The sequence below is a fragment of the Papilio machaon genome, chromosome 23, assembly GCF_912999745.1.
Source record: "Papilio machaon chromosome 23, ilPapMach1.1, whole genome shotgun sequence".
NCBI lineage: Eukaryota > Metazoa > Arthropoda > Insecta > Lepidoptera > Papilionidae > Papilio > Papilio machaon.
Window position 1 is genome coordinate 4000259 of NC_060008.1, and position 23466 is coordinate 4023724.

The window sequence follows — 23466 nt, forward strand, 5'->3', positions numbered from 1 at the left end:
AAATTTCATTATAAAGAGCTCGTAATATGTATGAACCTTGTATAAAGATTACCATGCATAAGTAGCTTAATTTCCTAATGTTATTATAAGAAAAATCTAAAAAACTTTTAAATCAAAATTGCAAATCAGTAAAGACAAAATATACAAGCCTCTCTCTAAAATGTCCTCGCTAACGACATTTCTTACAAACTTTTGTATCGTTGACTTACAAAGTCGTGCTATCACTTTATAGTAATAGGCATTAAACAAATTATCTCGAAATCTTTTGTTTCCTAAACCAAAATAAACACTCAGACAAAAAACAAAGTGTCGAAAGTCTATGGAGAAAGATCTGTCATAGAAATATTCTTTGCTTTTTAAAAGAATTAGGACAGGAAAGCAAATTCCTAAATAAAAGTATATACTTTAAACGAGTTAAGTTGTAAAAAAAGATAAGAACTTTAACTTCATTACGAGTATAACAGCTTCGAAACTAGGCTACGGCGGTATTAATAATCTCTTGAGCGAATATCTTGCTTTGCAGAAAATTAGATTTTTCTTTACAAAACTAATACTGTTAAAATTTTTAAAAATATTTATTTGATACTAAGTGAAATACTTAAGATGATCTGTATTCATTTAAAATTTACTTTAAAGTTTTCTTATTATCGTACCTTTAATAAATGATGCATTTGTGATTTTAAATCGAGTGTACGCGATATTATAAGGAATATGTAAAAGTATTGAACAAAGTAAACCATCCAAAATCAAGCAATTTAGATGTTATCAGGAGTTAGAAGTTACATCGATTGACGTTATATAGAGTTTATTATTACTCTACTAGCTGTCGCCCGCGACTCCGTCCGCGCGCAGTTAATAAGCTTATATGACACGTTCGTAGATTTACTATAGCAGCGCCATCTATTGATTACTTACTCAACCCAATCGAAAAGTATCGAAATCTGTTAGAATCATTTGGAGTTAACAGATAATTGTGACTGTCAAATAATAATAGACAAATAATTAGCAATAAATTAAAATTGCGACTATAATTTGAGATTTAAACTATCCTATCTCTCAAGTTGGATCGAACTGCACATGGTGTGCGAATTGTATTATAATCGGTTAAGTGGTTTAGGAGTCCATTGAGGACAAACATTGTGACACGAGATTTACATATATTAAGATTTTTCATAGTTGTTATTTTACTGAGTCTACGAGTTCCAATAGGAAGTAATTCAAAATACGGAACTGGATAATGCAGGATGCACACCTGAGGATCTAACATTACTCGGCGTCCCCTTCCTCTAAATGACAATACAAGGTCAGTGGCGTTGCATTGTAGGAACTGCTTTCAAACGTTCCGTCGTTGAAACTAGCGATTAAAAACAGTTTGCACGTAAATTTCTTATAGTAGGTATCCATCAAGTTTAAAGTAGAGAACAGAAGTAAAGAGGAAAATAAAAGCTAGGCTTGTTTTGAATTGGGAGATTTGATTCGTTTACTTCTCCTTTTACTATGATACATTTTAATACATTTTAATTTACACAATTGACTTCAATCTTATATATATATAAAAGAAAGTCATGTTAGTTACACTATTTATAACTCAAGATCGGTCGAACTGATTTAGCTGAAAATTGATGGGGAGGTAGCTTAGAACTAGGAGACGGACATAGGAACTTTTTTATCTTGTGTGCATTTTTTTTATTCCGCGCGGACGGAGTCGCGGGTAAAAGCTAGTTTTAAATAGAATTAAAAGCAAAATGATTTAAATGTTGAATCGTCAAAAGATTGAAGATAAACAGTTAGCGGGAGCGCAGCTCAGCCAATCGATTGGACAAAGATAAACTCTGTCACTATCCGAACACAATTTGTCGGAACTAATCGCTCATTGAGGAATGTAGGCAACGACTGGAGATATAACTTGTATTGACATACTTTACTTGATCATTGGGAATTGATAAATTCAATATATAAAATTAAAACGAGGAGTGTCTGTATGTAATCTTACTAATATTATAAATGCGAAAGTTTAGATGGATGGATATTTGTTTGAAGGTATCTCCGGAACAGCTCAACGAATCTTGATGAAATTTGGCACAAATGTAGAATATAGTCTGGAAGAACACATAGGCTACTTATTACGTTTTTTTAATTACGCGCGGATGGAGTCGCAGGCGACAGCTAGTGCCTAATTAAAATCAAATCTTCCCGTCATTACTAATATGCATTGCTGATAACGAATACCATTTTTAAATTTTTTGTTTATTTCAGTATACAAACTAGCGCTGAAGACAGAAGATAATACATGAAAATGTATTATGAATTTTTTTCCAACATTTGCAAAACTCTATCGTAACAACATCGTAAGGATATTAGCTATTATTAGTCTACCACTACCTATACTATAATAGCGTAATTTAAATAGCGTAATGTGTAAACGTAACAAAACTAATAGCTTTAAAACACGCGTTAATCAACTTTTTATAAGAGAGTGGTTACGCTTCAATAAATTGAGCTTTACTTTGAAATAAAAAAAATGTGCAAAAACAAGCTGTCTCACGGTTCAGTAATTCGCAAATATAATGAAGCACGTACTATTAGTACTCGGATTTGAAGCATTTGATATAATTAGATAATAATTTATTTCTATTATTAGCTGCTCAGGATTTTTGCCCCTACGTTATTTTTCTATAGTGAACACAATGACTAATAATTAAAATCGATTTAGTACTTTTTTATAAATCCGAAAAGAATATGAACAATCAAAAAATAATAACTTTTATTTGCATTTCAATTTGCAAACAAATATTAAACCCAGAGGAATATGACAATGACTTAATCACTCCTTCATCACTATCGGTTTACTTCCTTAGATTTTCACTTTAAATATGCATTTTATTTCACTAAAATTAGTGCCGCACAACACAGAACATAAATAAGCACATTCGATCGAATTCTTCAATTTTATAAATTTACTCGGAAACTTCAGAAAAATAAACAAAAAACAATAAAAATGTGAATTCTTCCCCAAAACTATCATCCAAGGTTTACCAAATTATCCTTGGGATGAATAAATTATTATAGGTGTTCAAAGTTAATACATTTAGCAATATTCAATAATATAACAACGCACCACTAGAGTAATGGAGTAGACACGTCTATCTAGCGGACGTACGCGCGCGCCGCAGAACACCGCCATGGCGGGACTGAACGTGCGCGTGCGCAAAACACGCTCACCTGTACCACTTCACGGAGAAATGCATAACAATTGTTCTAAAGTTTAATTAATAGAATAAAATTGAACTATTTTTTAATTATTAAGTAAAAATGACGGGATTAAAGTTTTTGTTTCCACTGAATGCTAATCAGAAATTTCACAGAACTTTAGAGAAATGGCTGTATCAGTACACTATGGGACTGCTAAAGTATCATTCAACATTTTAAAAGTTGTTTAAGATATAAACACCTAAGCCAAAGTTTCTAATTTTATTACAGTAACATAATGAATGGATGTCGACAAAGAAAAAAATAATGAGAGTCATAAGATGAGAAGATCAGCTATAGAAAGTGATGGCACAGAACTGCAGTAACTCATCGTGAGCGTTGATCAATTTGACAGCTAATCTACTAAGGGCCGCTTAAAACATTGCAACCTTAAAATGAAAGTCGAGATTCCGTTACCTTCACGCAAAAGAAAAGCCATGAAATCAATTCTGAACCACAAAGCAGACCCTTTGAGATGTTTCGAATTAGTACAATCTTGGCGTGTCGAATGTTGATAAGGTACGTGAATAATGAAAATTTAATTGAAAACACAAGATTCGTATATCGTAACAGATTTATAACGCATAACAGACTATGAGTATAGATGGATGGATGGATCTTATTAGGTAACATATAACCTACTAGTTACGTTTTTTTTTTTTCAAAAGTCGGAGTCGCAATTGACTAGTAAGAAATAGATTTGAAATGGAATTAAAGAAAAGAAACTACAATGGTCCATTGGTAACAGAGGCCCGATTTAGAAGTGCTTTGTCATCAAGACATGATGGCTATTATTAAATAGAAATAAGTCACGTTTATCTTATTACTTATATATTAGTCGTGAGTTTTGACGCGATTGTATTTCTTATAAAAAGCTAAACCGTAATCCTACATAAGAAAAAGTTAAAACGCTTTTAATCATGTCATTTATATTTCGATTGTTATAAAAAATAATGATCTATATAATTTTACAAGTTCTGTAGTTGTATTACTTGTGTCATTTCTTATCAAGTATTTCTTTGGTATATGTTAATTTATTTAAAACGTCAAGCCCCAAGGCACTGTAGAAACCTGAACAGTTTATCTTGTATCCGATGTAAATAAGACTCCAAACAGATTAAATTTCAATTACACATCATTTATGTGAAATGTACCACTTATTACCGATAAACAGGTGTAGAATATAATTTTACAAGTTGTCGCCCACGACTCCGTCCGCGCGGAATTAAAAAAAAACGTAATAAGTAGCCTATGTGTTCTTCCAGACTATATTCTACCTGTGCCAAATTTCATCAAGATCCATTGAGCCGTTCCGGAGATACCTTCAAACATCCATCCATCCATCTAAACAATCGCATGTTTAATATTAGTAAGAAGTAAGATTACCACTACTGCCTACAGCATTGACGGTTAAAAGATACCTGGTATGTTTTAAATAATAATAATAATAATAATCTAGTATTAAGAGATGTCTGTATTACTCCAAAATACAGTTAAACACTGTTTAGTTAAACAAACGTTTTAACCCTTTGACCATTGCTAATTGATATTATGGACGTCTACAACTTGTATTTTAAGAGCAATAGAGATATTTACTTATTTATTAACAAAAATATTACATCAATACAGATTAAATTCCAATTCGAATCTAAAAAAATACAAATATTCCGATATAAATTATCGTTACATAAATCTTTCTATAAAAAAGTGTACTCTTACTAAATCTTCTAATTATGAAATATGAGTGTGACTCTAACCGTGGGTTTCCTCCACCAAAATCTCTGTATAAATATAAAACATACTCGTATCCTTGTCATTTTTGTCAAACATATTGTCATCCCTGTCATTTTTGTCAAAACAGAGATAATAATATGTTTTGTTCTCAGAAACCCACAATAAATATTTTAGTTTCTTCTGAGGTTATTTTCACTGATCTCAACACCTTCCATGAAGTAAAATTATATTTCAAGCAAATTTGATTAACCTCAATATATTCATACAACTTTATTGATCAATTAATAGTAATAGGTTGTTATGAATTGCTAAATTAGAAGACCATATGTTATGGTTAGAACGATAGGGTTGTGCTTTATTAAATTATTGTGTTATCGATAATTTTAACATAATACATATGACAAGAATCTGCTAACGATATAAGTAAGAACCATGTATTGTTGTATAAGTTCATTTAATGTGGATTTCCACTTTCGAATAACTTTTATAAAAAAAAGCGTATCGTCATCCTTCTCACTCTGTTTGAAAAAGCAATGACATCAATATTTTAATATTTTGAAAATGGAATTTCTTGGTTTATGCTATAATCGATACGATTAAATTTTTTCGATCTAATTTTTATTACGCAAGACATCCCTATACATGGTAAGGTCAAGGTATCAATTGACAATGGTACCGACAGCATTAACAGTTACCCAACAAGATCACGATAATGACCGTTTCGTTCGTGTTGGAAAACGATTCACCCAGTTTTATAGCACAAGTCGTGAGGATCTTCTGATCTGCTCCAATTTTGTCAAGTTATCAATATGAACGGCTTAAGTAAAAATTTCAGGTTCATGGAAATATTTATCTTTCGTAAAATTTATTTTATAAACTACTAGCTGTCACCCGCGACTCCGTTTGGGCGAATTTAAAAAAGAAGTAGCCTATGTATTCCTCCAGACTATGTTCTATATTTCTACCAAATTTTATCGAGATCCTATGAGCCGTTGTGGAGATACATTGAAATAAACATCCATCCATCCATCTAAACATTCGGACTTATAATATTAAGTGAGAATTGTGTCAGCATTAGATGGAACAATATTCCAAATGGAGAAATTTTATTATTTTGCGAAAAATATTCCAGTTCAGATTAAACAAAACTACTAGGAAATGCCTAGCTATATATTTAATGAAATATACACTCTATTACAGTAGTTACATTATAACATTTGTTACAAGACAAAGACAAGTGTAGGCATATTACGGTGCGAAGACCCTATTTAATCAAAGGGAATATAGGACGGTCTAACATTCCTTTGTCCATCGCTACATCTACGGCAATTATACAGCCCGTATGACTCTCAGCTTATCTGAATTAGAAATAAGTTAGCCAAAGCTCCATTTTAAAAAAGCTCATTACTTCAATGCATTATTATATTTCTTTTTGCTTATATTATAATTGAACGTTAAAGAAAAAAATAAACGATACACTTAGAATTGTAATCTATATATATAAAAGAAAGTTGTGTTAGTTACACCATTTATAACTCAAGAACGGCTGAATCGATTTGACTGAAAATTGGTGGGCAGGTAGCTTAGAACCAGGAAAAGGACATAGGATAATTTTTACCCCGTTTTCTATTTTTTATTCCGCGCGGACGGAGTCGCGGGTAAAAGCTAGTCTATATATATAAAAGAAAGTTGTGTTAGTTACACCATTTATAACTCAAGAACGGCTGAATCGATTTGACTGAAAATTGGCGGGCAGGTAGCTTAGAACCAGGAAACGGACATAGGATAATTTTTACCCCGTTTTCTATTTTTTTTTTATTCCGCGCGGACGGAGTCGCGGGTAAAAGCTAGTAACAAATAAAAGTGTTTTTTTATTGTAAACTAACTGTCACCCGCGGCTCTATCCGCGCGGAATTTTAAAAAAAACTTAATAAGTAGCCTATGTGTTCTTCCAGACTATGTTCTACATCTGTGCCAAATTTCATCAAGATCCGTTGAGCCGTTCCGGAGATACCTTCAAACAAACATCCATCCATCTAAACATTTATAACATTAGTAAGAAATAAGATAGCAGTGTATACTTTGTCTGATTAAAGCACAGCAATATAAAATTGCAAAACCTGAAGCAGTTGATAATTCGAATATTTTCACAAAAGCCTTGTCAGAAGTATATCCGAATAGGTCTGTTCAAAATGCGAGAGTATAAATTGGCCTAGATCCAATGCAGGAACGTGAGCGGTGCCTTAATATTGTAGCAAGTCAGTAAGTGTTCACGCCAAGACTGCAGTGCGGATGGAGAGCTCTCCTGAGACACTCATTCAATTTGAGCACTGCTCCACAACTTCAGTGCACGCTTTTATTTCTCTTACACGTCTAGACTTCTTATATTTCATCATAATTAATGATACAACATATATTACATTGGTAATATCATTTATATCATACTAGCTTTTGCTCGCGACTCCGTCCACTCGGAATTACAAAAGAAATTTAATTAGTACCCCATGTGTTCTTCCAGAATATGTTCCACATCTATGCGAAATGTTATCGAGATCCATTTAACTGTTCTGGAGATCCGTAATAACAAACATACATCCATCCATCAAGGAAGGCTTTGGTGAAACCACATACACAGCAGTGGGCAGACAAAGGATGACAATTTCATCTAAACTTTCGAATTAATATATTAGTAAGATTTCTAAATTTATTTTAACTATCATGAGGCAGTCATTATTCCAAACATAAGAGCAATTAAATTGAAATGTGTATAACAAAGGTAACTCAAACAATGTTTATGATAGAATCTGATACGATAGAAATCATTAAAGTTATCACGATAAACCTGACGTTAAACTAAGCACCGTGAATACAACAATACGATATAAACCGGAGAAGGCAGCAAAAACTCTGAGCAAGAAGCTCTAAAGGCTAATGACTGCTCTAAATAATCTGTTTTAATTATCTAAAGTGTAGTGAAAATGTTTCAAGGTGAGATCAGAAGTAGAGTTAACATATAAATAGATAACAAACAAATAATAGAATCGCAGAAGCCTTAATTGCTTGGAGTACCGATTTGTATATTGAAAATTGTTTACTTCATCTCATAATTTGTAGTAACAAAATCGTAGTATCAATTACATACTACACATTGTTAAATCAATCTTAATAATGGCTTATTTGAAAAGATTTGGGTCCGTCCTGTGTTCGCCTACGACGCTTCAATTGTTCCATCTAGGGTTGCCACTTACGACTGTGATGCTTTTGGTATCGTCCTTAAAAAAATATTTAGCTTAATAGTTGCACTAAAAATTCATATTTTTTTGTATGGTTATATACTATATACTTTTATCTATAATTCAAAGATTGAAATTTTGACATCCCTAATAGTGATAAATACGTAGAGTCAAAGCGGTTCAAGGGAAAAATCGTACAATTGAATAAATACGCCAAAGCGTCAATTGGGCATTTAACCTGCGGGAACTTGGAATCTGTTTCGTGTTAACTGGATACAATTATCAGAAGTCTCTGTCGTAATTGACCATAGTGATAATAAATAAATATAGTCATATTTACGCGTAATTCATTATTTACGATACCATGTTCAGTAATTTTGAATCTTCTTTATTCTACGTTGTAACACTTCTCGCTACGATTTTATACCAAATAAAAATTATGTAGCATCGATTCGACATATGTAAAGTCGCTTTTTATAGCCGATTCAAATAACTTAAAATACATTGCCGGTAACAAAAATGTATTCCGCGATGAAAACAAATCACAATTACATTAAAATATTACATTTTATTAAAGAAAAATTGAACTTTAATGTTGATTACTATCGATGGCTCTTTGCCAATAAAAAAATGTCAGAACGGATGTTCATAATAGTTCCGGGAACGCCATTCGAATCGAAACGAAGTTTTCTCATAAAATAAGAAAAATATTTCCTTTTCCATTATTTAGGCTGATATTTGAAGTATTTTTCTATGAAATATTTTAACGTACGCTTCTCATACTGAAAATACAATACGTTTCTAAGTGCCCAGTATGATTAAGTTACCATTAGTCGATGGCTTGATAATTATCTATGTGTATTTCTGTTTCGTGGTGAGTTTTCACTGGTAAAACATCTGTTTACACATATATTGCCATGGTTATCACTATCTTTGATAAAATATATATTGTGAATTTCGTTCTTCTTTTTAAAGTCGTTTAAAAATACTGTGTAATAAGACATAATTTATTTTCATTTTTAAGTAAGACACAAACATTAAGATTAAAAATAAATTAAGTTATAGAACCATAGATCAATAGACACGGTTCGCTGGCGTCGCGCAGGTTTGCGTTACGTCCCATGAGTATAAACTGTCAGTTGACTGTAACCGGTGTCGCACGCGCAGCGGACGCAAGTGAATAAAAATTATGAACGATTTAGTTACGAATTATAAAAATGTGCCTTAATATTGCTTCCATTAAAATTGTACTTCACAAAGAAATTAAAAAAAAATCGAGAGTAACATGTAAATAATTTTTAACAGTTGTAAGAAAAGTTAATTTACATATTTTAAAAAAGTTGCAGTCTTTTCACTGTAATATTTTTAATTACAATAAAGACTTAACAATTAACAGAAATTATATTAACGCCTGTTTAAATAGAACTATTCTACCCGAGCGCACAATTGCTCGTTACATTTTTGCAGGCGTCTAATTTAGTATAGTTTTACCAGGGGTTAACAAGATCGTAATCAGGTTTCACAGCGCGGCTTGGTAATAAATAGCACGCAATACTTTCTCGGTCTAGGTCAAGAAGTGTTTTATCATGAACTATGGTATTTACTTAATTGTATCGTTTTCATATTTATTCGGAACGTAAAAATTTGATTATTTTACTCCTATGATTTACTAATTGTAATTTAAACATTCGCTTAGTGTACATGTCTCATACTAAAGCTATGCTATGGGACTCCCTTAATGACCACTGTGTCTGTGGTTGCGGTAGTTTAATGTTTCCAAATCTCGAAAACGTTAATATAATGGGCATTGTATATCTTCGAAAAGAAATTGAATAAAGACTCTCTAAAAGGACATGTCGCATTTTCAATAGGCTTTACAATTTTCTGGGTCAAACGTCTAGGTCGAAAGACAGCTTTTTGCGGTTTTGAAATGCAGTTGACACCGTTTACAGTCCGGTAACTTCTCTTAATATGACCCAGATCCAGTTTACGTTAAGGCTCCATTTATAAATTCCTATCTTTGTTATCGAAAAAGGTTATAAAACATACCCATAATAATTAGTAATTGTCGAATAGAATTACTTCAATTCACATTAAACTTCCATGGGTATATAATGGATACATAGTTTTAAAATCGTTCCCAAAGTGTAAACGTATTTTAAACTTTATCAACAAATATGTATATGAAGGAAAGGTGTGTACTCAGTATTAAATTTGAGATGAGTGTGCATTGACTTAACGCCTGCGCCGACAACGCCGGTGCAGAAACTTTCACGATGCTATCGATCCGGTGCATTCTAGTTCTACCGACCTTAAAACCGATTGTAGGTTACCTATGACAAATCTACGTTCCTTAAGTTAACTACTACGGCATTGTGTTGTTAAATAGATAGTTACAAGTTGTCGTTACAAATGCACGATAATCAAAAATTATAATTTAATAGTAATTTTCGAATTACACTGCACATAATCTCAGTAGGTTCAGTAAGCTTTTTAAGCATTTATATTTTTTTAAAACTTTAACACCTTTAGTGCCACCGACTCGTCTGGTGAGTTCACTTTCATGTAATGATTAGAGTTAAAAACATCATACTAAAATAATAATAGATAAAGGCTCCACAATGTCTAGTAAAGCTCCATACAAACAACGTCATCAAAATTCTATCAACATATCTTTATCATGAATATTTTCACTTGAATGCGCTTGTAATAGAGTCTATTAGGAAGCAAGAGAACACATTAATTAATTAATCTTACTTCGTAATTTACGTTGAATAGAGTTTAATCAACTATCAATTTGAATTTGACGCTTTACTTGGTAATTTCCTACTTTGTAAAGTTCAAACACATTTTTCCATGTTTAGTAGGCATATTACTATTGAAGTTTACTGCCGAAGCACCATGACCAAACATTATTATATTTCTTTTTACAGATAAAATGATAAAGAGGAATGATTCATTTTGTATGTAACGACTAAACTCAAACACTATTGAACAGATTTCAAAAATACTTTTGCCATTAGCAAGCTACATTATCACTGAGTAACATATACATATTAGTATACCCCCATACATAGTCTATATTAATTTATACTTCTTTTTATTCTGCTTGGACGAAGTCGCAGTCAATAACTAGTCTATATATATAAAAGAAAGTCGTGTTAGTTACACTATCTATAACTCAAGAACGGCTGAATCGATTTGACTAAAAATTGGTGGGCACGTAGCTTAGAACCAGGAAACGGACATAGGATAATTTTTACCCCGTTTTCTATTTTTTATTCCGCGCGGACGGAGTCGCGGGTAAAAGCTAGTTAAAGATAAAGAGAGTGATCGCAATATTATACCTATATTACGATAGTGGAAGCCTCTCACGATAAAATCCCTCGTAATGGAACTGTGTAATTGGGTCAGGCATCCAGTATGGATGTAAAGCACAATTAAAACTATGGTTCAACTGGATACGCATTGAATACTAGTTCCACAAAGTAAACTACTTAAACTTCTATGAGATATTAATTCAGTAATAAATCCAACTATTCATATACTGTTCGTAAGAAACGGGATTCTTACCACGATTAGGCTGTTTGAGTTCCCGATAAGAATCCCGTTTCTTACGAACAGTATATTAGTAAAAAAAAACCAATTTCAAACAAAATGCACTCAAAAGTAACATAAAAAAACAATTTCAAACAAAATGCACTCAAAAGTAACCTAAAAAAAACCAATTTCAAACAAAATGCATTCAAAAGTAACATAAAAAAACAATTTCAAACAAAATTCACTAAAAAGAAACAAAATAATGTCATGAAAACTCTCTAAACTCTAGTAGTTGCTCTCGTTGCGCTCTCTAATAGTAGGGGCTCAGTTTTCCGCAACTCCACGACAAGCGCGTATTTTGCGTGTCTCTAAACTCTAAAGAAAGTTCTCTTCTTTCTTGTAACATGTCTATATTGTATAATTATTGTTATTTCGCAGTCGGTGTCGGCCGAAGTAAATAGGTGACATTTTATATTTGAGATGTATTAGACATACTTACGTTTATGTCCCTACTTAGGCCGAAACCGACTCCAAAATAACAATAATTATACAATATAGACATGTTACAAGAAAGAAGAGAACTTTCTTTAGAGTTTAGAGACACGCAAAATACGCGCTTGTCGTGGAGTTGCGGAAAACTGAGCCCCTACTATTAGAGAGCGCAACGAGAGCAACTACTAGAGTTTAGAGAGTTTTCATGACATTATTTTGTTTCTTTTTAGTGAATTTTGTTTGAAATTGTTTTTTTATGTTACTTTTGAATGCATTTTGTTTGAAATTGGTTTTTTTTAGGTTACTTTTGAGTGCATTTTGTTTGAAATTGTTTTTTTATGTTACTTTTGAGTGCATTTTGTTTGAAATTGGTTTTTTTAGGTTACTTTTCAGTGCATTTTGTTTGAGATTGTTTTTTTTTGAAGTCGGCTATTTTTTTTTCTTAAAATTTTTGTTTTATTTCACAATTTTTAGTGAATTTGAAGTTCAATTACAAATTTCGTTAATACGTATAAAGACATAAATAAGACAAATAAAGAAAAGGACTTTCCTATTTGATATGTGTGTATTTCAATTCAAAAACTAATTTAGAATGCAGCAGATAACCACTTATCCTTTAAACAATGAAATAATTATCAAAATCGGTATACAAATTGAATTATTATTACCGAACTAATACATCGTAGCGTGCCTTTAATTTAGTCCAGCCGCGCGCCGCAGTAGCATTTTTCGAATGCGCGTAGTTTTTAATTATTTAATATCTCCCAAACTATTGATCAGAATTACATAGTTTAAAGGCTAATGTAATCTGCATTTAATACTCTAGCCATCAAACATATTTATTTGGATAAGGATTCATATCGAATATAATATAATAGCGCCGTAATCTTACGGCGCTGTTTTTCGTGTCCATTTTAATCGAAGTTTGTTCACAATAACATGGTTTTTGTGAGACATCCATAGATGATAGATATATGCCACCGAAGACTTTTATTTAGCAAATTTAAGGATCTATAATTACTCCAGACATCATTTTTATGTAAGTCATATAGTTTGACCTACGTAAGTCCAGAAAGCAAAATTGTGCTTTTCATGTAGCATTTTTCGTTTCCGCGTAATTTTATTCTTACGATATCTCCTAAACTATTAGACAGAATGATATAGTTTCAATTGCAAATATAATCTACATTAAATTCTCTTGATAATGAACATGTTTATTTACATAAGGGTTAATACTGAACTCGAATAATAGCGTCGGAAATAGGACATGAATTTAATTGATGTTTCTGAAGAAAAAAATGGTTATTGTGAGAAAACTATAAAAGATAGATATATGCTATCGCTGACTTTTATTTAGCACATTTAAAGAGCTACAATTCGCCATACATCATTTTTATGTAGGTCCTATAGTTTAGCCTACGTAAGCGCTGAAAGCAAAAATGTCCCTAATCTTCGCAACAAATTTTGAAGCTATATTCAAAATCTACTAGTCTTCTAGTTATTTAAAAAAAAAAACAAAAAAATGGGACCCACCTGCAAGCACTTCCTTTCGATTAAAATATTTTTCATCAAAATCGGACCACCAGGGGCGGAGTATCGCGGTAACACACATAAAAAAAAAAAAAATACAGACGAATTGATAACCTCCTTCTTTTTGAAGTCGGCTAAAAAGTTTGAAGTTATATACCAACTATTCATACTTTATGTATGTTGCATTATACAATATTTTTTCTTTGGAGTTTTCTTTCGATTTAAAACATTTAACGCAACAAATGTAAAAAAACATTTTTCCTTAAAATTCCATATTTCCTAAAAAAAAAACATTTCGCAAATTTTATTGCGAGATTTTTAGCTCTAAGGAATAAAATCACAAATTGTGTCAGACAAAACAGATTATAACAATATATGTAACAAGGTCACGTTTATATGTGTTTAGATAAAGCTATATGTTGTTTTAGACTCAGGTCAGGATGTAGAGTAACTCTATGCTGATTTAAAATTACACATACATCCTGTGAATTATTATACAAGCCACCTGTTCTGTTAAGATTGAACATCACTGACGGAATTGTTATAAATCTAGGCGAAGTGTACGATTACATCTGCTTACATTAATTAAAAAAAGTATTATTTGGTTATTCCAAGGAACTCCTACATTTTATCCTAATTTTACACGTGATAAATGTTTAATTCAACAGTCCCTAGCTTAAGGTAGGCTACGAGCCCCTAAGTGAGGACGTATAGTGATGATGATTTAATTCAACAGCCAATATCAGTACAAGAATAATATGTGTTGTGTAATTTGTTAAATTCGAGAGTATACTTGTGCCATTATTTTTTAAGACACCACAGCCTTGTTGACGAAATGGATATTGTTAAGGAGTTGAAATAAACTTTAATAACTACTGTTATATTATAAATCAATTGTACATTGCTTTCTAAAGATAAGTCCGTCATATAAGTTGCAGTATTTTTACGTTGTCTAAAATAGTTACATCTAATGTTCAACCGGAAGGGTTGGAGTGCCGTACACAATTATCGTTAATTCAAAACACTTGAGTATACAATTTCAATAGCATACTGAAATAGATCAAAGCTTTATTTAGTTATACAGTATACAGATTGTAAACAATCGAGCGCATGATTATATACAGTTTTATATTTTCCACGAAATTTCAGTATTTCATCGTAAAATATAATACGAATTCATATGAAAAACTTAAATTTTTCCAAAGAACTGAAATATGTTACTGTAAAAAAATAAACTTTTTAAAAACTAAAGGTCCAAAGTAATTAAGTTTAGCCAGAAAAATAAAAAATACGTCATAAGTATTATGTTTTTTATCAACGTAGACGGTACATTCAACGGTAGTACTTCCATGGCTCTAATCATTACTTATACATGACTACAAAGTACGTTACGTAAGTCTATTGTTGTTATACACTAACACATCATGACAACCTTGACATTGCTGTACACTGGAGAGAAAAAATGCATTTCTTTATCTAGAATGCTAATTGCATGGAATAATTTAAATGTTACCATTATTAATATTACTAAAGTAATCTCACCAATATTTTTAAGTTGTACATAAAACTCTTACAACAAGTTTAGTTTTTACCTTTAATTTTTCTTTACAGATTGTTTTTATAAAAATACTAGCTATCACCTGCGACGCCGTCCGAGCGGAAGAACAAATAACTTAATTTGTAGCCTAAAATTTTCGTATTATTCGAAAAAAGATAACTCGAGAAATATTTTATCGACAACTAAAATAATTAAAGTCATAGTTTAAACATTACGACATCAATATAAGCTATGGAAACTAGAAAAATGTACTAGAGATGAAATTATCATACTACGAGAATCTCAAAGATCAATACTGTCGCCTGGGGCTTAAAGATACTCTAATTAGGTCAAAGGTTGTTGACGCTCTATAACGCTCTCGAGTCGCAAAAACAAAAGAAAAGCTTGCTTTGCTTCATTTGAGAACTCATAGAGTATCGGTTTTCAGTTATATCCAAAACTAGCTTTTACTCGCGACTCCGTCCACGCGGAATAAAAAATAGAAAACGAGGTAAAAATTATCCTATGTCCGTTTCCTGATTCTAAGCTACCTGCCCACCAATTTTCAGTCAAATCGATTCAGCCGTTCTTGAGTTATAAATGGTGTAACTAACACGACTTTCTTTTATATATATAGATATGATACAGGTTTATCGTTTTAGAGAATTGTTAGTCAAGATCATCTCGAGCGTATTGCGCGCTAAAGTTTCCAAAAACAAGTGACAGATAGCTGTAGTGAGGCGACGTAAGCGTTGATATTTGACATGTCTAGTGCTGCGCCGATACACCGGCACAGTGTTGATTTTTGTCTCTAACAGTTCGGCCATCCTGCATTTCCTTCGTCCTCGAAGGAGTATTGATCCTTGCTGCATCGTTTTACACGCTGTCCCAAGCGCCATGAAGAGCCAGAACACCTCCAAGAAAAAGGACCTAAAAGCAAATCAGCCCCGTAGGCAGAAAATATAGCCCCGTAGGCAGAAAATATAGCCCCGTAGGCAAACATATAGCCCCGTAGGCACAACTTAGCCCCGTAGGCACAACTTAGCCCCGTAGGCAAAACATAGCCCCGTAGGCAAGAGTTGATTTTGTATCAACCATGTATCTGAAATAAAACTAATAATAATTGTTATTAAACATACGCCCCGTAGGCAAAACATACGCCCGGAGGCTAAACATACGCCCGGAGGCAACATATACGCCCGGAGGCTAAACATACGCCCGGAGGCAACATATACGCCCGGAGGCTAAACATACGCCCGGAGGCAACATATACGCCCGGAGGCTAAACATACGCCCGGAGGCAACATATACGCCCGGAGGCTAAACATACGCCCGGAGGCAACATATACGCCCGGAGGCTAAACATACGCCCGGAGGCAACATATACGCCCGGAGGCCAAAAATACGCCCGGAGGCAACATATACGCCCGGAGGCTAAACATACGCCCGGAGGCAACATATACGCCCGGAGGCTAAACATACGCCCGGAGGCAACATATACGCCCGGAGGCCAAAAATACGCCCGGAGGCAACATATACGCCCGGAGGCTAAACATACGCCCGGAGGCAACATATACGCCCGGAGGCTAAACATACGCCCCATAGGCAATCTTTGATTTTCTTTTATCAATCATGTGTCTGAAATAAAAGTTTTATTAATCATACGCCCCATAGGCAAAACATACGCCCGGAGGCAACATATACGCCCTGAGGCTAAACATACGCCCCATAGGCAATCTTTGATTTTCTTTTACCAATCATGTGTCTGAAATAAAAGTTTTATTAATAATACGCCCCATAGGCAAAACATACGCCCGGAGGCAACATATACACCCTGAGGCTAAACATACGCCCCATAGGCAATCTTTGATTTTCTTTTATCAATCATGTGTCTGAAATAAAAGTTTTATTAATAATATGCCCCGTAGGCTGAACATATGCCCCATAGGCTATCTTTGATTTTTTTTTTATCGATCATGAGTCTGAAATAAAAATTATATTATTATTATTAATCATACGCCCCATAGGCAAAACATACGCCCGAAGGCAAAACATACGCCCGGAGGCAACATATACGCCCTGAGGATAAACATATGCCCCATAGGCTATCTTTGTTTTTTTTTTTTTTTTTATCGATCATGAGTCTGAAATAAAAGTTATCTTATTATTATTTTTACTACCCTGTCAAATACCTGGCATTCCGTGCTCCCTGTACTCCATGACATCTATACCCATCAAGACTCTAAAGGTTCGCGGCCTCGGCCTGCTCGCGACAGGTACATCACAAGCGTACTGCTCGCGACGGGTGCTCCACAAGCGCCGTTGCTCGCGACAGGCGCTCCACAAGCGCCACTGCTAACGACAGGCACTTTACAAGCGCACTGCTCACCACACGCGTTTCACTGGTGCGCTAATTGTAAACAGGCACCGCTCAGGCGCGCTGATCATAAACAGGCACCGCTCAGGCGCGCTGATTGTAGACAGGCACCGCTCAGGCGCCCTGATCGTAGACAGGCACCGCTCAGGCGCGCTGATCGTAAACAGGCACCGCTCAGGCGCGCTGATTGTAGACAGGCATCGCTCAGGCGCGCTGATTGTAGACAGGCACCGCTCAGGCGCGCTGATTGTAGACAGGCACCGCTCAGGCGCGCTGATTGTAGACAGGCACCGCTCAGGCGCGCTGATTGTAGACAGGCACCGCTCAGGTGCGCTGATTGTAGACAGGCACCGCTCAGGCGCTCTGATCGTAAACAGGCACCGCTCAGGCGCGCTGATTGTAGACAGGCACCGCTCAGGCGCGCTGATTGTAGACAGGCACCGCTCAGGCGCGCTGATTGTAGACAGGCACCGCTCAGGCGCGCTGATTGTAGACAGGCACCGCTCAGGCGCGCTGATTGTAGACAGGCACCGCTCAGGCGCGCTGATTGTAGACAGGCACCGCTCAGGCGCGCTGATTGTAGACAGGCACCGCTCAGGCGCGCTGATTGTAGACAGGCACCGCTCAGGCGCGCTGATTGTAGACAGGCACCGCTCAGGCGCGCTGATTGTAGACAGGCACCGCTCAGGCGCGCCGATTGTAGACAGGCACCGCTCTGGCGCGCTGATCCGTAAACAGGCACCGCTCTGGCGCGCTGATCCGTAAACAGGCACCGCTCAGGCGCGCTGATTGTAGACAGGCACCGCTCAGGCGCACTGATTGTAGACAGGCATTTTCACAAACGCGCTGATCTCGACACGCGCTTCAATGGCGCGCTGCTCTCGACACGCGCTTCAATGGCGCGCTGCTCGCGACACGCGCTTCAATGGCGCGCTGCTCTCGACACGCGCTTCAATGGCGCGCTGCTCGCGACACGCGCTTCAATGGCGCGCTGCTCTAGACACGCGCTTCAATGGCGCGCTGCTCGCGACACGCGCTTCAATGGCGCGCTGCTCGCGACACGCGCTTCAATGGCGCGCTGCTCGCGACACGCGCTTCAATGGCGCGCTGCTCTCCACACGCGCTTCAATGGCGCGCTGCTCGCGACACGCGCTTCGATCGCGCGCTGCTCTCCACACGCGCTTCAATCGCGCGCTGCTCGCGACACGCGCTTCAATCGCGCGCTGCTCGCGACACGCGCTTCAATCGCGCGCTGCTCGCGACACGCGCTTCAATCGCGCGCTGCTCGCGACACGCGCTTCAATCGCGCGCTGCTCGCGACACGCGCTTCAATCGCGCGCTGCTCGCGACACGCGCTTTAATCGCGCGCTTCTCGCGATATGCGCAGGTTCGGACCCTTAGGCGGTAACTCGATTTACACGATTTCTCTTGTCATCTCAAACACCAAGTATCTTTATGGATCTATAACATTCATCACATGACCATGTAGGGCAAGCATGTCATGACATACCAAACAATAAAATCAAGTTTTAATTCAGAAGTATCCTGGTGACACACAAATTAAAATAAACTGAACTTAGAAAGGACATCAATGACTTAAGACATAATGATATCCATCTGACTCGGGTAATGGCTTTAATTTTATCACAACTCTGCTTTACCAGACCCTCACTAATAAACTGATCTATATTCTCAATTTCAGTTGTTAGGAAAATTCTTTAAATTAATTGAAAAACCTGATCTTGTCTTATTAAACATCAACACTAAAAATATAATAAATGTTGGTTTGATCTTACCGCAGTACAAATTGAATAAGTATCCATGCCAGGACATCCGGCAGCTTATACCAATAATGGCTTGAACAATCATGCTATCTGTCATATTACATGACATGTGACATGCCAATCCCAAGTTTGTCATAATAAAATTTTACTGAATCCTCACCCTTTGGTTTAACTCAATTGGCATGTTCCCTAGTCTGAACTACTACTACTGTTCTTAACAAATGGAAACACTTGAATTAAATTTGTCATCAACTGACATAATGAATACATGGGGTCCTCCATTCATATTTTGGCAAAGTTATCTTTGCCATGCAATTGCATTGTAACATCTTTTCATGCATATTTGTCACAACTTCAAAATTATATTCCACATAATACACCACTGACTTGTATTTTAGTTTTTGTACCAACTCCTTTAATACCTCAATTTGACTGTCTTTTCTCTTTATTCCTCTTTGTGTGTCTTAAAATACAGAAAAGTATTTTTAATTATCCTGTTAAATTATAACATAACCTGTAGTCTTTAAAAGTACTGTCTTAAAGCCAACAGTATATTTAAATATTCTACACAAAACTTTTATCTATTAACCAAATTATAATCTTAATATTAAATGTATGATTCATATTATTTTACACATCACTTTTGTGTCTAAACATAAATCATACCTTGTTTTAAAATGAAAGGCACTTTTAATATTTTACACAAACTTTTGTGTCTTGACAAACCATAAAACCAAACCTTTAAATCAAACATTAAAATAGAAATAAACACAACAAATCTTGATTTTGTGTTTTCAAGCCAATGGTCTTTTCATGGTCTGTTAATAAAACAATTTTCGTAATATGACTTTATGATTGTACGATTACGGACTTTAGGAAAATGTTTTCAAGTCTTTTAGAAATCACCAAATTAAGAAATCAGTAAATAATTTTGTACAGATAATTAGAAACATGGAACAATCTCACCAAATATGAAGATTTTCACGCTGGCGTGCGTTTTAAGTTTACCATTTACTCGAAGTTCTCAATATCCTTACAAATTTTAAAAATCTTACTCTCCGGTAAACAATACGATTCTTTTATGCAACAAAATCACTTTGTGAGTTTGGGTAATATCCCACTTCTGAACTTTTAGAGAATTGTTAGTCAAGATCATCTCGAGCGTATTGCGCGCTAAAGTTTCCAAAAACAAGTGACAGATAGCTGTAGTGAGGCGACGTAAGCGTTGATATTTGACATGTCTAGTGCTGCGCCGATACACCGGCACAGTGTTGATTTTTGTCTCTAACAATCGTGATTTATAGAATAATGCAAACGTCAATATTGTAGAGGGTAATTTTAAAAAAAGCAAACAGTTTTATCATTGGAAATCTAAGGCTGCAGACGCAATTTGCGAACATAAAATAGTACTATACAACTGTTGTTACTCGACTCTACATTTACCATCAATTATTTACCGAAGTGGGTACACTTGTTAATTAAACTTTTCATCCGCGACCTATTTTTCCGTTGCCTGGCTTCAAAAATAAAAAATTAATTTTGCAAGTCCGTAAGAATACAATGGCTGTATTATTAACATCTTTTCTTTTTTTTTTTTTATAAGAGAAGGGGGCAAACGAGCGGCGCGAACACCGAAGTGATCATCGACGCCCATGGACATCCGCAACACTACGAGAATTACAGATGCGTTGCCGGCCTTTAAGAAAGAGATATGCTCGCTTCTTGAAGGACCCTAAGTCGTAGTGGTTTGGAAATACCGCCGAGGACAGACCATTCCACAACACGGCCGTGCGCGGCAAGAAATTTCGCGAGAACCGCACTGTTGTGGAACGCCAGCCATCCAGATGGTATGGATGGTACCTGGCGGTCTGTCGGGTCGTCCGATGACGAAACTCGGCGGCAGGAATCGTTCCAAACGGCGTTTTCTTTTATTTAAGGCTCGTGACCTTAGGTGAATGACCTTTTTTAAGCTTTATACATTATATATGACAACGGACACCAGTATACCAGCTTTAATATTAACAAGATGGTTAACATGACTTCGTCTGCGAATTTGTACCGGGTTGACTTAAAAATTACTAACCGTGGGTTTCTGAAATTAAAATGCCCGTTCAAAACATGTTTGCATTATCTCAGAAAGCAATGGGAAAAGTTTTTAAAAATCATATCCCAATAGAATGTAAACAAAAGGTAAGATGAACCTTTCGGTTAGCAATGTGTTACTAAATTGTACTCTTTTATAACAATAACTGATTGCTTTTAACAACGCAGTTTCCATGCACAAAATAAACTTTCACTTTTGAAGTGAACTTTTTAACCAACGTTTAAGAATCGTTTAAGAAAAGTATTTAAAGTGGGCCAACAAAGTTTGAGTATGTGACTTGGAAGCGATCGTAAAAAGTTACTTATACCAATTAAGCATCTTGGTATTACCATATAAGTGTGTGAAATGTTTTTGTGTTCAAACACTTAAGTAGAAAGCTGCATTACCAAGGGTACTTGTTTCGATTCTCTACATCCATATACCATGTACCCATAAAAAAAAAAACTATTATTTTGAAAAAGAAAATACGAACTTCATTTATTAGCTAACATCAAACAAATGGTTAAATTAACTTATTATGAATCGTTATTAAACTCGAGACATATCTAAGATCAGTACTTAATTCTTTTAATCGAATGAATTGCATTCAAGAGCGATCAAGTAACGGCCAATCACAAATAGGGCTGCCAACTGCGAGAAAACGTAGTCCCCAACATTAGAGACGAAAAAAACAACGACCCGTAGCATGTCAACCATTTCTTTCCAACTCTTTGGTAGACGACAAAAAAAAACTACATCGTGTGACCAGTTTGACACATTTCACTCTGACCAAACACAACAACAAAGCCTCATGTGAAACCGAACAATTCGTGTCAAAAAATAAGAGATGGCAGCCTTCATCATAAACCATGTCTTAATAGAACACTTTCTATGACCTTAATTTGTTAGAACAATAATGAAGATTGAGCTGTCATGTCAAAGGAAAGCGAAGGGAGATGATATCTGTCAAAACACACTATAATAAATAGCTTATCTTAATTAATGAACATACTGACTCAGACCCAGCCACGATAATTTTAAGTGTTATTCTTAACGCGTTTAGTGTCACTATAATTTTTTCGTACGAAAGTGAACTGGCCTCTTCAGTATTTTTTATTTCGAATACATTTTTATGACTGTGGAGGCTTAAGAAGATATGGATTGCATGAGAGAAGACATCATTAAGAAGGGAGTTAACTTTTGAATTATAAACATTATGTTGAAGACTGAAACTGTTGTACTGACCCTACATAAAGGCAAAAAGACGAAATAGAATTTCAATAAATTTTTAACTGAATAAATATAAAACCACTAGGAATTAAAAAATATATAAAAGTAGCCTATGTGTTCTTCCAGACTATGATCTACATCTACGCCAAATTTCATCGAGATCCGTTGAACCTTGCTGGAGTTACCTTCAAACAAACATCCATTCATCCATTCAAACATTCGCATTTATAATATTAGTAAGAAGTAATATTGAAAACATACAATTCACTTTTATTTACACTTATGTACTGAACGAATAATAATAATAATAATAATAATAATAATAGCCTTTATTCCAACAATCTTGCAAATACAAATGTAACTTAAACAGTAATAATAATTGATACCAGATTAGAGATTGTGTTGCGTTTCCGCAAAGGCCTCCCCTAAAGCTTGCCACTCTCTTCTATTGTAGGTCATCCTCCTCCACGTCACACCAGCTGTTTTTCTTATTTCATCTTCCCATCTTAGACGCTGTCTCCCTTTACTTCTTTTGTTTTCTCTTGGACACCACTCTATCACATCTTTGGCCCATTTTCCATTTTTACTTCTCATTATATGTCCTGCCCATTTCCATTTTTGTTTACGTATGAAGCGGGTAACTTCCTTAATTTTAGTTTGGTCGCGTAGTATTTTAA

General features: G+C 35.2%; 1 protein-coding gene across 4 annotated transcripts in view; it reads right to left on the reverse strand.

Annotated features, from left to right (window-relative positions):
* Positions 1 to 23466, reverse strand: part of LOC106707539 (ankyrin-3) — a 116260-nt gene that overhangs the window by 56460 nt on the left and 36334 nt on the right. Inside the window, exon 1 of one of the 4 annotated variants that reach the window (XM_045683656.1) lies at positions 3119 to 3184. The exons of the other annotated variants lie outside the window; for them this stretch is intronic. Coding sequence (XP_045539612.1) covers positions 3119 to 3184 — 66 coding nt within the window. Of the gene's footprint in view, positions 1 to 3118; positions 3185 to 23466 lie in introns of those variants that run through there. 4 annotated transcript variants of the gene reach the window in all.